The 15,629-nt window shown below is 50.4% G+C and overlaps 1 protein-coding gene across 4 annotated transcripts in view; it reads right to left on the minus strand.

Moving 5' to 3' along the window:
* Positions 1–15,629, minus strand: part of ACACA (acetyl-CoA carboxylase alpha) — a 103,010-nt gene that overhangs the window by 58,319 nt on the left and 29,062 nt on the right. For 2 of the 4 annotated variants that reach the window (XM_066333557.1, XM_066333556.1), the window contains 8 exons: positions 15,164–15,264; positions 14,956–15,044; positions 13,820–13,944; positions 10,664–10,777; positions 9,080–9,193; positions 8,334–8,423; positions 7,767–7,885; positions 916–939 (listed from right to left, as the gene is read on the minus strand). In XM_066333557.1, the coding sequence (XP_066189654.1) occupies positions 916–939; positions 7,767–7,885; positions 8,334–8,423; positions 9,080–9,193; positions 10,664–10,777; positions 13,820–13,944; positions 14,956–15,044; positions 15,164–15,264 (776 nt within the window). The remainder of the gene's footprint in view (positions 1–915; positions 940–7,766; positions 7,886–8,333; positions 8,424–9,079; positions 9,194–10,663; positions 10,778–13,819; positions 13,945–14,955; positions 15,045–15,163; positions 15,265–15,629) is intronic. The other 2 variants (XM_066333555.1, XM_066333554.1) reach the window with 1 other exon arrangement.

The raw sequence follows: 15,629 nt of genomic DNA on the forward strand, positions 1-15,629 counted from the left end.
GAAAAGCAGGGCCAGCCACTCCAAGCCCAGCTTTGCTGACATTCCCTCCTTTCCACACAGCAAACCCTCTGTGATCCAGCCCTGAGTACAGTGTTAACAAGTCTAAAGTATCATCAGTGTGATTAATAGCTCTCCATGCTTAAAGTCACCCTCTGTTTCTGCAATTTATCTCTGATTAAGAGCCGTGAGACTTCCAAGCCCATTTTTACTATTTTTCCCTAAATAGGCTTGTAAGCAGTAATAAATAATAGGTATTCACGTTTTGGAAGAGAGGAATTTTTCAGGACATGCCTTGGTGGACATTTCTTACAACTAATACAAAAACTATCACAGAACAAGAACTGAACAAAAAGACAGCAGACATTTTTCACGTATTATTTAAAACAAGAAATAGTTTTCAACTGAGACACAGGAGGAAAAATTAGCGTCCAAACCACAACAAAACATGCTGTCAGCTGTTTGAGATGTAGATTCATCTGCGGTGTGAGGGAAGTGAAGCAGCCTTGACAAATCCTAAGCTATGGACAAGAAACCAGGGTAACACCAGGTTGGGCTGGGGAGGAACTGCCTGGGGTCACCCTGGGAATCCAGTGCCAAAAAAGACCCTAGGACAGCACTTTGCTGTGTAACACACTGCACATGAGCTGTGTCACCCAGCAAATCTGATTTCAAAGACTGCTGCATGCAAAGATTTTATGATTCTTTTTTTTTTTTGTTTGTTTGTTTTTTAAGGAAAAGCTGAAAACATGTTTTAGACAAAGGGAGAAGAAAAGGGAAGGTAAAAGAAGAGTTATGGTTGAGAGTTTCCCAAGTAAAGAGAGGGGCACTACAAACAGAACATGTTAAAACATTCAGGATTAGGCTACTTCTTTCTAGTGTGGCTTTTGAAATGTGAAAAGATGACGAGTACCATACCTGTTGAGCGTGGGGATGTTCCCTCTGTAATCAAACAACCACAGTTAGTCACAGACTGGTTAGTGACAGGCGTCATAAAGAACCATCATCAAACTGATGCACACAACCAGCAACACCTTTACCATTGACTCTCCCACATTTGTCAGCTGCCAGGGAGAGAGCTCCCTGCCAGGAGCCCTGGGGAGGCACCCTCTGCCTGCCAGGGCCACAGCCAGGCCATGCAGAGAGCAGGAAAATCCTGGAATAGCCCAGGAAAACACTTGGCATCTGCAAGGGGACCCCACATTCCTGTCCACCTTCCACTCCAAGCCCTCTGCACACACCAAGTGCAAAGCAAGACAGGAGGGGAGCCTGCACTCCCTGACACACCAGCAAACAGCAGAGATGCAAACAAAACAAAATAAAATAAAATAAAATAAATCGCCACCTCACACAGGAAAATTGCAACAGGTTCAGGAAAAGAAGCCAAATGCTCAGTGCCAGACTCCAGGCTGAGCAGCAGCCCACGCACAGGCTCCCACAAGGCAGGAACAAGGCAAACACACACAGCACCACGGAACACGCTGCGTTTTCAGCCCTCTGCACTAAAAAACAACAACCTCAAGGCTAAAAAGAACAAACTAAAGGCTCATTTCAGGAAAACTTGACCAATTCTTTTGTGACATCAGGCCAGCTCTCCCTGGATTTGCATGCAGCCCAGGGCTCAGTGATGCACACAAGGCAGAGGGGAATAGGGGCACGTTTTCACAGCAGCAGAGCAGCAGCACAGCCCAGCCCACACCAGGGACAGCCAGGACAGTGCCCCATGCAACGTGGAAAAATTGCTGGCATCTCACATGCAAAAGAGCATAGACCAAACTTATTAAAAATCCTTGTACTCAGGAGGCTTGTGCAAAGGGAAAGGAGAGCTTTGAGGAACATCTGAGTGGACATTCACCCCCTTCCCTTCAGGAGATCAAACCAAACACTTTTTTGATATCCTGGACCATAGGCAAGACCCCGAGTTACTGAGCACAGAGGCTCAGTGTTTAATGAGCAGTGTGTTCCATGGTCACACTGGTCAGCCAGCCTGGCCTGCTCCTGTCCCAAACTGGTTTGGTCACAGCAGAGTCACCTTCACCACAAGGAGATGTGTTGGGTGCATTACTGATAGAGGCACAAAAGATCCCTATAACCTCCTTAAACCATATGGAGGGGGAAAAAATCCCTAAAAACGTATCTGTTATGGTGTAAGCAACACAAATATTTAATTTTTGGGGGGATGGTGGGGACAGACCCTGTGCTGCAGAGCCTGTGGTCAGCACAGAACGGGCCTCCAGCCCTCAGGGGGTTGGGACTATTTTTTGAGCTTGGCAAAGAGTGGGAAAGCTGCATGTGATCTCCTTCAGTTGGAAAAAATAGTCTGGAGAGGACTGGCAGTTCCTACCCCCAGCAGGAACACGCCTGTCGCCGTCCCTGGAAGGCTTTCAGGAAAGAGAGGGACAAAAAAAAAAAAAAAACCCAGCAGAACAAATGTTCAGGTCAGCCTCAAGAAGGGCACCCTGGTGCTGTGCTCTGGGAGCTCCTCCTGCCACTCCACACGGAGCTGAAGAGGCTCAGGCAGGAACAGCAAGGAGGGAAAGACAAGGAGGAGAGGATTGGAGCTGAGAGAGGCTCAAATGGGATGGGGAAATTCCAGGTGAGGCCCTGGCACAGGGTGCCCAGGTCAGCTGTGGCTGCCCCTGGAGTGTTCCAGGTTGGACAGGGCTTGGAGCAGCCTGGGACAGTGGAAGATGTCCCTGCTCATGGCAGGGGTGGAATAAAAGATCTTTAAGGTCCTTCCCAGCCCAAACCATGCCCTGGTTCTGTGTCAGAGCCACACCAGAGCCCCCAGCAGCACCAGGGGTGAGATGGGCACAGCCATGGGGCAGTGCTGGCACCCACCCTGTGCCCCAGAGCAGCCCCAGCCCTGCTCTGATCCCTCCTCAGCTCCCAGGACAGCCCTTCCTGGCCAGGAACTGATCCCAGCTCATTGCTGCTGCACCCCCTGGGCACTTGGAATTCGGGTCCCTTTGCCCTCTCCTCCTTTTCTGCCCCTTTTTCCGTGAGAACAGGGGCTGCATGCAGAGAGCTGCAGCTGAGAGCCAGTGCCAGCACAGGGCAAGGCTTTGGAAATGAGGCAGCAAAGCAGAATCAGCAGAGGTTGGCTCAATAACCCACTTGTAGTTATTAACAGCAGTACCACAGGAGAAAGAGCAATTCCACTGGCTCTGACCAGTGCCATTCCTCTTATGTTTCTTCATTTCAGCAGAAGAATCTAACCAGAAGGCTGTGAAACATGCCTCAAACCATACATTTTGATTGGGTTTTTTTTTCCCCTCTCCCTCTTTCTTCCCTTATTCTTCTGCTCCCTCTGTGATTCAGCCAAGCTGAATCTGCTACAGAAGTCCAATTTGCATAAAATTATCGCCGTTCCATTCAGTTTGCTGCCCCTTCCACAGCCCCTTCTTTGCTCTGCTGGAAGATTTTGCCCTTTCCGAGGCAGGCAAGCCAAGGGAACAGCAGCACATTACTGCTGCCTGCTGCCTAATTAACATCAAACCTCAGCACGGAGCTGCAGGGATTTACAGGTGTCCTGGAATCGTTTTTCCTCTCCTCCTTCCCTGTACAAACCACTCTCACAACAAGGAGGGGACCTCAGGCTTCCTGAGAGCCCAGGAGTTTTCCCTTTGGGGCTGCAGGTAGGGTCAGAGCCCACAGCTGGGTCACTCCTGCCACCCAAAGACTGGTGCCAGAGGCTGTTCCTGCAGCTAGAAAATGCTTTCAACTTTGCCAGAAATTCATATTTTACGAGCAGATCACTGTAAAATGATAGCAGGGAAAAAAAAAAAAACACCTCTCCACACTGCTCTCAATGTGAGTGAGTGTGGGGTTCCTGAAGAAGCCCTGTTTGGGAGCAGGGATATTTAACCTGGCTTTCAGCCTTCCAAACGGCTCCTACCTGTAAGCTAAGGAAGGAGCTGACAGACAGGAACAACCAAAATACCCCACAGATGATAAAACATCAGGAGACAGCAAAGGAGACATCATGCACCACTCTCAAGCCTTGAAATCAGCAACACCAGAGTCCAAGGTGGGGCATGAACAAACACAAGGGGAGCAGATTCCAGGCAAAACCCAGCCCAAGATGAGCCATTTCTACTGATGGAAATCCCTTGGATGGGGCTCTGAGCAGCCTGGTCTGCTGGGGCTGGAATGAGATGAGGTTTAAGGTCCTTCCACCCCAGGCCACTCTGTGGTTTGACGGTGCTGATGAAATGCAGAGCAGCTCATGCCTAGGCTGGAATGCCAGCCCTGGAAGCCCCATGGAGAGCAGGATGCAGCCCCAGGAAGGAATTCAGGCCAGACAAGGCATTTGCCTGCGCACCCATGGAGTGGAGTGTGTGCAATCCTGGCTCCAGAGGCACCCAGGGCGTGCTGCCAGCAGACATCTCCTTTGTCACACCTGCCCTAAAGCTAAGCCAGGCCCATTATCAAAACTCCATCTGCAGCGCCAGCCTCTTCCTCACTGCCTCCTCCCAGTGCTACATCCTGATCCCAGATCCCTCAGGACATCCCAGTGTGGCAGCTGGGACAGAGGGAAGGTGTGGGCTCAGTGCCCAGAGGGCTTGGAAAGGCATGGCAAAGGCAGCAGGGACCAAAACCCGGCTGGGTTCTACTTCAGCTTCCTCTGGGGCTCAACCAAGCAGAAGGCAGAGCCCTGGGCTATCCCTGCCACGCCCCAAAATCAGGATATATCCATCCCAAAGGGCAAAATCAGGATACATCAGCACCTCTGGGTGTCCTTGTCTCAGCACCTGGCACAGGGGACGCATCCAGCTCTGAGAAATACAGGGATGGGGTTTGTGGGAGCACATTTATCCCTGAGTTCTTCCCTCCAGCACATCTGTTCCTGGGGAAGGGGGGTCAAGGAAGCAGCCTGCCTGGGGGAGCTGCAGAGAAGGGGATGCTCTGGGAGGAGCAGGGCAGCAGCAGGCTCCAAGAGCTGGCTGCAGCAGACAATGTCCCAGTTTAATTTAAACCTTACAGCTTCAGACATAAGAAAGGCTGCTGGAAAGCAGGAGAGGAGAGGGGATTAGAAAGCAGCACTTTTTGTTGAGAAAGCACTATAATTCCCTCTCCTCCACACACAATGTTTCTTTGAAGAGAAGATTTTAAGCTAAGATTAGGCAAGGCCAGTTCCATGAACACCTCAGCGAGGCCTTTCAGTGTCTGTCACCTGGGCTGCCAGGCTCACAAAGGCAGCTGAGCCCCAGTCAATATTCCAGCCAGGGCTGGCAGAAGGAGCAGGGAGCAGAGCACAGCTCTGAGCAGGGCTCATCTCTCCCTCCCATCCCCTCTCCCTCCCCAGGAGCTGCTCCAGGCAGGTGACCCATCCCCAGGTAAGGGCTCTGCTGTCCCCTGTGCAGCGTGGGGCCATCAGCATGGCACAGATCCCCAGGAATCCACGCCTCCAGATTGAGTTTCTGCTCACAGAGGGCTCCCAAACCCCATTTGCTGCCAGATGGTGACACTGCACTCCTCATCTGCCCTGCACTGGGCACAGGGAGTGCTGATGGATCCACAAAACCCTCTGGGATTGCCATTAGAAGGTATTTTTCTCCCTGTGACTTTCCCTTGCCGTTCAGTGGGGATTCTTGCATTAGGATGGTTTCTGTTAATCTCAACAAATAATTCCCCGACCAGTTTTCTGCCCACAAAACCCCACCAGGAGCAGGTTGCACTTCTGTGACTTTGTCAGCAGATTTAACAGCTTTTCTGTCCTCTCTGCTTCCCTGTGGGCAGCTGATGGCAATCCTTCCATGGCCAAAACCACAAAGTCTGAGCCCGAGCTGTGATCAGGCAGCTCAGGAGGAGTGACTGGGATTGTTTCTGCCACAATTAAGTAGAGCCATAGCAGGGTTAAACACCAATAACAAAGAATTTAAATGTAAATTTAAAAACCCAATTAGAATTTAAACCATTAGCAGTTTGCTGTTTTCTCTATGTGAATATTGGCTTCAGTAAAACTTGGGCTCTCAAAGCTTCACAGACATCTGACACAAATGGACCAGGGTTTAAAAATACCCGAGGCAGTGGTGAAAAATGTGTGGCATCATGTAACAGCACCTCCCCAAGGGAATGCTCTCCTAAGGGCATCTGCTCCTGGGTCACCTGCCCTGCAGAGCCTCCAGGGACATTTTGGGATATTTTGGCTTTGGGGTTTGCCCTTGGAATGCATTTTTAGCTTTTCAGCCTAAGAATTTGTGCTCCAAGAGATACAGAAAAGCACGTGATGAACACAGACCGTGGTCGGGAACAACAAAGAAGATTTAAGCAGGACAATGTCAGAGTTTAGAGATTTCACATGTGGTTTTCAGAGCTCCTTACACCCTGTGCCACCATCAGCCCCTGGGCACCCTCCAGCCACCCCAGAGGGTGAGCAAGAAGCTGCCCCAAGCACCAGGAGCCAGATTCATCACTGGCAGCTGCAGGCACCTCCAAGGAGCTGAAGCTGCTTCCCCCTGCTCAAGGAACAAGGTGCATTTTCCAGCAGCCTGAGGAGCAGAACTGAGCTCAGAACACTCAGAACACTGTCCCAGCCAATTCAGTGTAAGGGGAGAGGAGATTTCAGGCCGAAGAGGTGTTCCTGGAGCAGGGAACATCTCTCCTCTCCCAGCTGACCTTGTCTGGTTAAACCTGTGCACGGAGCAGAGCAGTGGGCAGCACTGGCCACCAAAAAACTCCCTGAGCAACAAAGGCAACGGAGGCCAGCAGAGAAGAAATGGAGGAAGAATGAAGGGGAGAAAAGAGTATTATAAAGGGGTACTAAAAATAGCATGCAATCATTTACAAATATTCTAGAAATGCAGGCAGCAGATGAGCCCCAGCACACGTCCCATTTGTAGCAGGGGTGGTTCAGGGGCTGGCTGGGGACAGCCATTCATTTCCAGCAAAGCACACCCTGAAAACCAGCTCATAAAAAGGTCCTGATGGATTCTCAGCGAAGCGAGACCGGACCCCACCAAAAAATGAAAGCAGGGAGAAGATGTTTGGGAACAAAGGAGGGAGGAAAGGCCGAGGGGACCCGGCACGGACCAACAGTGGCACCCGGTGGCTGCAGGGACTCACTGCGACCTCCGAGGCAGCAGGGACAAACGCAGGTGACAGCCCAGACATCTCCCTGGGCAAAGCAGGGGCTGATCCCACTGACACCCAGTGCTCCAGGGCAGGGGGATGAAAGAGATGAGCTTTAGGGTCCCTCCAGCCCAAACCACGCTGATTTAATGCTCCTCTAAGTTCTGATAATCAGGGTTATTTTGGGGTTTTTTTTTTTAATGAACTAGAGATGCCACCCTCCACTCCAGGAGGAGGCAGCAAGAGTCGAGGCTTTTGGTCGTAGTCACAAGAAATGGCAAACTGAAAATCAAACTGTGTCAAGCCCAGTGTATAAAACCCTCATCTTGGTCTGCTCCATCGAGAAACGGCGTGCTACAGATGTGACCTCATCCAGCAAAGGCAGGAAGGAGCAGAGCCACACAAGCAGTCAGAAAGGGCTGGCAGGAAGGGGACAGAAACTGTCTGACTGCTCTGTGTTACAATTCTCATTAATTGATTATTCTGCCTGGAATTGTATCTTTTGGAAGGCTCAGCATTCAGCTAGAGCTGACATCCCAGAGGTGATTTACCACCCAAGCTGAAGTTAAAAACCAGAAAACACATGAAAACTGCATCACACTCAAATGACCCCCCTTCTCCTGGGGCAATTTCTCTTTGCCAGAGCAGGACAAGCCCCTCTCAAAGGTCCAGGCTGCAGAGGCAGGTGATCTGACCTGTTGGGGTGGGAGGTGGGCAGCATGAACTGGAACTCCACCACGCAGGTGTTGTCCTTCAGCTGGCGGTGCTGGACGCTGTTCAGCTCATAGGCAATGTAGGCTCTCCTAACATACACCTGGGGACACACAAATTCCATCAGAGCACTGCCCTCGGGGCAAGGCACAGCCCAGAGAGCCCCAAAGTGTTCAAAAACAAAACAGGTGCCTCCAAAGGAGCAGCTGATAAACTGTAATTCAACCAGAACTAAAATGATTTTTTGAGGAAGGCCAGGAGCATCAGGATTATGGGCCTGTCCTCTGACAGCAGCTTCACTTTCTGCCTTCAGCCACCTCAGTCCTCACACAAACATCACTTGAATTTGAAAATTCACTCAGTTATCAGTGTTAATGCTGTTAATTACCAGATTCTAAGCATGCCCAATCCCACACAACCTACAGCTCTCTTGGATCTTGCTCAAAACAAGACAGTGCTCAAAACAAACCAAATCCACAGGAAAATTAAAAATACTGATTTTTTGGTTTTTGTTTTTGTTTTTTTTTTTTTTTCAATGAGAATAAACTCACCTCCAAAGCTGCCATTCTTACCACCTGGTTACTGTGGTAGAAAAAGTTGGGAAGCACATCAAAGATGGATGTCTCGGACAAAATCAGTTTCTAGGAGAGATCACATTAAGCAGAGGTTTAAAAGAGAATTCTGTCTTGCAACCAGGATCAGGCAAAAAAGGAAAAATCCCCAATCAAGCCTGGTTAGTTCTGATTTCTACACTTTTCCTGTTGTTCATCAAGGATTATGACTTTTTTGTATTAAACCACAGAAAAGCTGAAGGTGGAAGGGATCACTGAGTCCAACCCCTTGTTCCTCACAGGACTAAAACTAAAACCACATGAGAGGAGCTCATCCAGGTGCTCCTGGAGCTCCAGCAGCCTCGGGGCTGTGCCCATTCCCTGCTCAGTGCCCCACTCGGGGGAAGGACCCTTTCCTAATGTCCAATCTGAACTTTCCCTGGCACAGCTCCACTCCATTTCCTCGTGTCTGGTGACCACAGGGAGGAAGCAGCAGCTCTCCTCTGCTGTCCCCTGTGAGGTTTAGTCGAGGTTAGGGTTGGGTTGGACTTGCTAATCCTGGAGATCTCTTCCAACCTCATGATTCTGACTGTGCAGAACTGGCACAAGGTGATCCCCACGAAAACAAAAAGCAGGGCAAAGCTGGACACAACAGACGTGTCCAGACCAACACAACTGAAAGCCACAAGGACCCTGGGACACGAAGGTCACTGAGGAGGAGGCAGGGAGAGGAGGCTGGTGGGTACCTGCAGGTTCTCAATGCAGAACTGGTGGCCGTACATGTCGATGGCAGACAGGAAGATGGACTCCACCTGGTTGTGGCGCAGCTCGTAGGAGGGCAGGTGGGAGGCAATGAGAACCTGGGGAAACACGGGCAAAGTCAGAGAAAGGAGCCACGCCGGGCCATCAGCAGGGGGCTGGCACCTCCAGGCAGGAGCAGTCTGCTCCATCCCTGAAGAGGCAGGCAGATTCTCCTGGCTGGCACCCGGGAGATGCCGCAAAGCCTCTCCCCTCCCCGGCCTCATTTGTGTCTCTGCTCCGTTTGTATTATTGGCAAATCCCCACGGAGAAAGGCAGCAGCTTCAATCAAGTTCCATCAGTGCATGTGATTTAGCAGTGCAGAGCTGCCAGTCCTGGGGATTGCCTGCCCAGCTGTTAATTGGGAAGCAGAGCTGGCGGGGAGCAGCTGTGGGGAGGCCCACGCTGGAGCCAGCCTCTGCTCCCGGGCAGGAGAAGGAACAGACAACCAGTGCCAGGTATTAAATGCCCAACGTGAAGGATGCAGAGGTAGGAAATGGCAGCAGCCAGCAGAGAAAATGAAGTGGAAGAGCAACACAAGGACTGCGGCACCATCCCCAGTTGCTGCGGGGAGGTTCAATAGCGGAACGGTTCAAGGACACAAACACAATCCTGAAGGAAACAGAAGGTCACTGAGCAGCTTCAAACACCGTGCTCATTTTCAATAGCCAAGCTTTGAAATGAAAGGAGAGACCCCCGAAGTGTGAGCTTTCCTGCTTTAGGCTGGAGACAGGGGCTGTGGAGGGAGAGGAGAGATCAGACTCCGGGGTCAGCGTTATCAGGAAACCACTGCGCCCTCTCACCCCTTCCTGGCAACAGAGGGAGGGTTCAACTGAACTGCTGAAGAGGAAGCTCACAACAATATCTGGGTGCCTGTGTGACATTCAAATCACTTCTGTAGCAGACTCTTGGAATTTACAGCATCTAGAGTTTTTCCAATTATTTCCAGGTTAAAACAGAACCGACAAAGCGCAACTCAAAGATGGAAGAAACCCTGCAAAAGGCCAGCATCATCATTCTTTGAGTTAATTCCTCAGCAGCTGCAAGGAACATCTGGTTGTTGTGCAAATGGCTCTCCCTGTTCCCTGCACACATGGATCCACAACAGCAAGGCAGCTGAGGAACCTGGAGAGCCCGTTCACGTTGTTCCTGCACAATCCAGGCAGCCCGTGCTGGTCAGGTTTGCAGATGACAAAACCACGGTGACCAAGCATTTCCACTTCCTCCATCACACAAACCATGGGCTACTCCCAGCTAACTCCTGTGTGAGCCAGACAAAACTTTCTGGAGGGGCAGGGACAAAGGAACGCACGTCGAATTTAAATATTTCAGTGCTTGGGAACGCACCGCAATCTTCGCCCGTCACCACGGTTAATCACTGTTAATTAGCTGCGCTGTCAAAGTGCTGCTCACAGGAACCCACTCTCCCCATTTGCATAGTGATCAAAATAAACATCAGGAGGTCTGGATTTCCCAAAGGGGTGAGCTCCAGGCAGGAGCAGCCTGAGCAGAGGAGGGCAGGGGTGCCTCACCTGCCGCGCTCGCAGGGCCACCTTGGCGTTGGTCGTCTTGCTGAGCTGGGTCAGCTCCGTCAGGATATTGATCAGCTCGTCTGTCAGGGTGGGGTCACGGCCACAGAGCTGGTCCTGGCAACAGAGAGAGCAGGACATGCTTAGAACAGAGGGAAACCATCATCTGTGCTCCCCCAAAGGAGTTTGAGCCTGGAATATGGACACACGCTCAGGGCTGGATCACACCGTGCCCAGGATCCTGACCTGGGTTATCCTGGAATTTTGGGCTGACAAGGCCACAAATATTCAGCATTCAACAGTTTTATCCACATAAATAAAAGGTGAAAGAAGGGACAGGCAGCATCTCCCATTCTCCTATTTGAGGCACATGTTTTGGCAGCAAGACACATGAAAAATGTGTTTATCATTGTCACTTGTCAGAGAGACTCAGAAAATCTTTTCCTTTTACCCAGTTTCTGGTTTGTACCAGAAGTTTCTCATAGCACCAATGCAAAATTCCAAGAGCTTAAATTGTAGCCAGACACCGTGTGGAACACGTAAGGGTCAGCAAACCTTCTCCATGAAGGGTGACCAGAGTCACACTGCCACAGAACCTCCTGAGTTCCCCTTAAAAAAACACCTCAAACCTCAGAAGTCCCCACAACTCCACAACCACAAACCACCCAAGCTTTGTGCAGCTTCAGCCAACATCAGAACAAAGGTCTGTCATTCCTCTGACAAGGCTAAGCAAAGCTAACTAAACCCATGAATAATGTACTGTATTTCCTGCCACAGTACAGGACTGACTCCATAATATTTCTTCTAACCAGAGAATCCTGGATCTGAGGAAGTCCACAAGCTTCCCTTACTGTCTAAACTGGCTGGATAAAACAACAAAACTAAAGAGCCTAAACTTCCAGTGTTAATGCTGTTCCAAAATTCTTCTGAATTCATTCATTCAAAAGAACAAAAAAATGCCAACAGTAAAGGCTTTCTTCCAAAAATAGTTTCAATTCCCATGAATAATCCCACAGTCTTCAACACTTCTTGTGAGCCTCTTCCCTCCCACCCCGAAGCTGGAAACTCTCTAGGAGCCTCTAACGTGATTCTTCCACACAGCACTTAACAGCTTGTCTTGATAAATTAATCATAGGAGGGAAATGTGAGATGAAACAGGGATTTGCCACGAGAAAGAGCTGGTGCCTAAAAGTTTAAAGAGATCTTAAACATCTACAGACCAGAATAGGCCATCTGAAGATCCAAGAAATAGGGAAGGATAAGGGCAAACCTCTGTGCAGCAGGTGGGATTGACAAACCTGCCAGGGAAAATAAAGTGGAAACCAAAGCCAAATAATCCAAAAGCCCCACAGAGTGAATAACGACACAACAGCTCATACTCCACCAGATTCCAAGGCTCAACAGCTTTTCCCTCACACTGCTCTTGATCCCTGTGTCTCCAGCCCCACTCAGGCACGATGGCACCTCCAGGAATGATGACACAGATCTCTCCCAGGGGGACAGACCACACTCAAACCACGGAGAAAACATCTGAGCTCCTCACTCTGATCAGACTGCTGTGTCCTCCTGACCAGCTCTGGGCCACCAAACACCAGTGTGATTGCTCCCAAAGACAGTTCTGTGCCTTTATCCACTTCAGGACACTGTGGGGATTCACAGTGAGTAATTCATGAACTGCTGGGTGCGAAACACAAACTCCTGGGTGTTGTTCTGTTGCTGCTCCAGGGAACAGAAATCCAACAGGACACGAGCCCCTGCCATGCCACCAGCCACTCCACCCTGTTCAGACCAGGATGTGCATAAGTTAAGCCCAGAAAATGAACCTACAACAACGAATCACACCGTACTTCAACAGCTGTATGAAGGATGGAGCAGTTCCCACCCTGCCTGCAGTGCCTGCTGGCTAAAAAAGGTGAGTGATGGCAGCACAACACCACTGCTAAAGGCATCCTCAGAGCCCCTGGTTAATGATGGATTCCTGGGATACATCAATAACAGCCACACGGGCAGTGAGGCTGCCCTCACCCCACCCAGCCTGGCCACCATAACACACCACAGCTGTCACCCTGGTGACACCAAACGTGCCACAAGGGGACACAAAGAGCCATCAGCTGGGAGGGAGAAGAGTGATGGTCTTTTGGTTCATGGAGTGCCCAGAAGCTCAGGGACACCCTGAGCTGCCAGCTCCAAACCCAGCAGCTCAAATCAGCTGTGCCAAAGGGGACCACAGGCACACTGTCCCCACCCTAGAGGAGAAATCCCTGTGCCCCCCGTGGGGCAGCACTGATGGCACTCAGATAACCAGGAGAGGCTCTTCCATCGTGGTCTCCCTGCTGTTCAAAGCTCTGGCAACCTGGGATGTTGGCTTTTCCTTGAGCAGAGCTAACTGGCAGTGATGGTGGGAAGAATGACCCAACAAGAAGGGACAAGGGAGGTTCTCCTGAGCTCTCCCCTCACACGGCCACCACCAGCCAGCGAGGTGACACACCAGCCCCAAAGTTCCAGCCCCATTTTAGCAAGGAATAATCAGGATGACAACAACAGCCCAAAGGCAGGGGCTGGCTGTGCCTGCACTGATTGGCAAAGGCAGCAGCAAAGCCTCAGCCCAGCTCTCTGACAAGGGCTAACGCCTCGCCGGCACCCCCGTGTAATTACACACTTGAGTGACTGGACTCTGAAGAAAATTGAAGGCCTGAGCTGTGAACAGCTGCCATTTTCTCTCTCCATCACGCCAGCGTGATTACTTGAGAAATGAACAGCCCCGGCTCAAAGCTACTCCAGAATTCTCAGAGGAAATATGGCTCCGTGTTCAAATAATGAGATTCTTAAGGCAAGCGTTACTTACAATCACACCACACACCAAAAAGGGAAAGGGGGGAAAAGAAAAGGGGAAAAAAGGAGAGCCAAGAAGAAAGAACACCAGGATCCTTACATCTTACAAATGAGAATTTAAGAAACTCAGCCTCGGTCGAGGAAAATTATGACACTTTTTTTTTTTTTTTTTGCTTTGGAGAGTTATTTCGTGGATGGCTACTTTGGATGTATTTTTGGCAGTAAGAGACTACATTTGGCTTGTAAAATAAAGGGTAAAAAAGAGAGAGAAGGAGAGAAGGAGAGAAGAAGGAGAGGAAAGAAGGAGGGAAGGCAGCAGACACTTACAATGAGCATGGTAACCAGCAGGTTCTTCTTGGTGACCTGGGCATGGGAGAAGATGTAGTTCAGCACTGCGTTCATGTCACTCTTGTTCTCCTCACGAAGGGTGAAGACACACTTGTCATAGTGACCTGCAGGCAGAAATGCACATTTCTTTTCCATTCTTCACACCTCCGTGGCAAGGATTGCAAGTTACCAGATAGATGTGTCTTTATTTTTCTACTATTATTTCTTGAGAATCTCCTTGGCCTGAAGGGAGCCGACAAGGAAGATGGAGAGAGACTATTTGCAAGGGATGGAGTGACAGGACAAGGGGGAATGGCTTCACACTGACAGGAGCAGGGCTGGGTTGGGTATCAGGAAAAAATTCCTCCCTATGAGGGTGGGGAAGCCCTGGCACAGGGTGCCCAGAGAAGCTGTGGCTGCCCCTGGATCCCTGGAAGTGTCCAAGGCCAGGTTGGACAGGGCTTGGAGCCACCTGGGACAGTGGGAGGTGTGGAATAGTGAAATGAGATGTGCTTTAAACTCCCTTACAACCCAGACCATTCTGTGTTTCTCTGTGGTCCACACAATCAATCTGGGAAGGAATCATTCCCACCATCACCTACTGCAAACTTTAATTCTAACATCCCACTCTTATTAAACAGCTCCAACACCAAATGCCTCCTTTGTGAGCAATACTGACAGAGGAATAGGGAGCTCAGACTTTCATTCAAATGACAACCAAAATGAAATAACAGCAAAAAGCCTTGCACCATCCTCTGCTGCCAGCAAATTGAAGTGGAAATGAATCTGCAGTACCATTAGGCCAGGGCAGGTAATGGAGCAGGACAAAAGAAGAGAGGAATCTGAACTACCTGTAAGAGCCAGAGCCTTGGAATTAGCCAGGGCTTCATTGCCATCTTGTGCCTGGATACAGCAGTGCAAGGCACTGATTTCACCTCTCAGCTTCAGCAGAGCTTTGGGGACAGAATCTCCTCTAGAGAACCCAGGATCTGACTGCAGACCCTTAAAACCAAGGCTGTGCACCTCACCCTCGGCACAAAGTGAGAGCAAACCTCCTCCAAAGGGCCCACGGGGCCTTTCCAGCACCAAGCACAACTCTTCAACAAATCAAATCCTCGACGTGCTCAGGAACTCACCGTGCTGGAACTGAGTCTCCACCTTGAGGTACTGCCTGAGCAGATCCATCACCACGGCCTTCATGTGGCCCCGAATGCCACTGCGGTACCTGCGGGGACAAAGACACCAAACCCAGCCCTGAGTGAGGCTGGAGGCAGCCAGAACAAGCCCTGCCATGCCTGCTGGGGGTGGCTCCTGTGCTGCAGGGCCCCCCTGGGGAAGGCTCACCTCTGCACCAGCTGCACGATGCTCTGGGTGTTCATGAAGAAAACCTCGCGCTCCGACTTGCGGTTCAGGGTGGCAGCGTGGCTGTCCAGGATGTTGGCAATCTGAAAGTGGGGAAAAAAACCACACAAAACATGTTAAAAAAGCACAGGAGAAAGCCCTCGATGGGCTGGACAAGAGCAGAGACATCAGAGCCCCAGCATACTCTAGCAAAGGAAGTGCAAGACCTGCCAGCGATACAAAAATCACTGCACTGGATCATACAGTGGAGAAATCAGCTTCCACCATCTCCCTACCCTCCCTTGGCTGCAATCATCCTTTTTTGAGGTTACACTGACACTACAAACTGCACTGCAGTATATGCACATGGAAAAAAACAAATAAAAGCCCATAGGAGCACCGATAGATTAAAGTGTTTCCAAAGTGCCTGGTTAAAGCTGTACTGAGCAGGGAACAGGGATCCTTCAGC

Source organism: Sylvia atricapilla, chromosome 20 (genome assembly GCF_009819655.1).
Source record: "Sylvia atricapilla isolate bSylAtr1 chromosome 20, bSylAtr1.pri, whole genome shotgun sequence".
Classification (NCBI taxonomy): Eukaryota; Metazoa; Chordata; class Aves; order Passeriformes; family Sylviidae; genus Sylvia; species Sylvia atricapilla.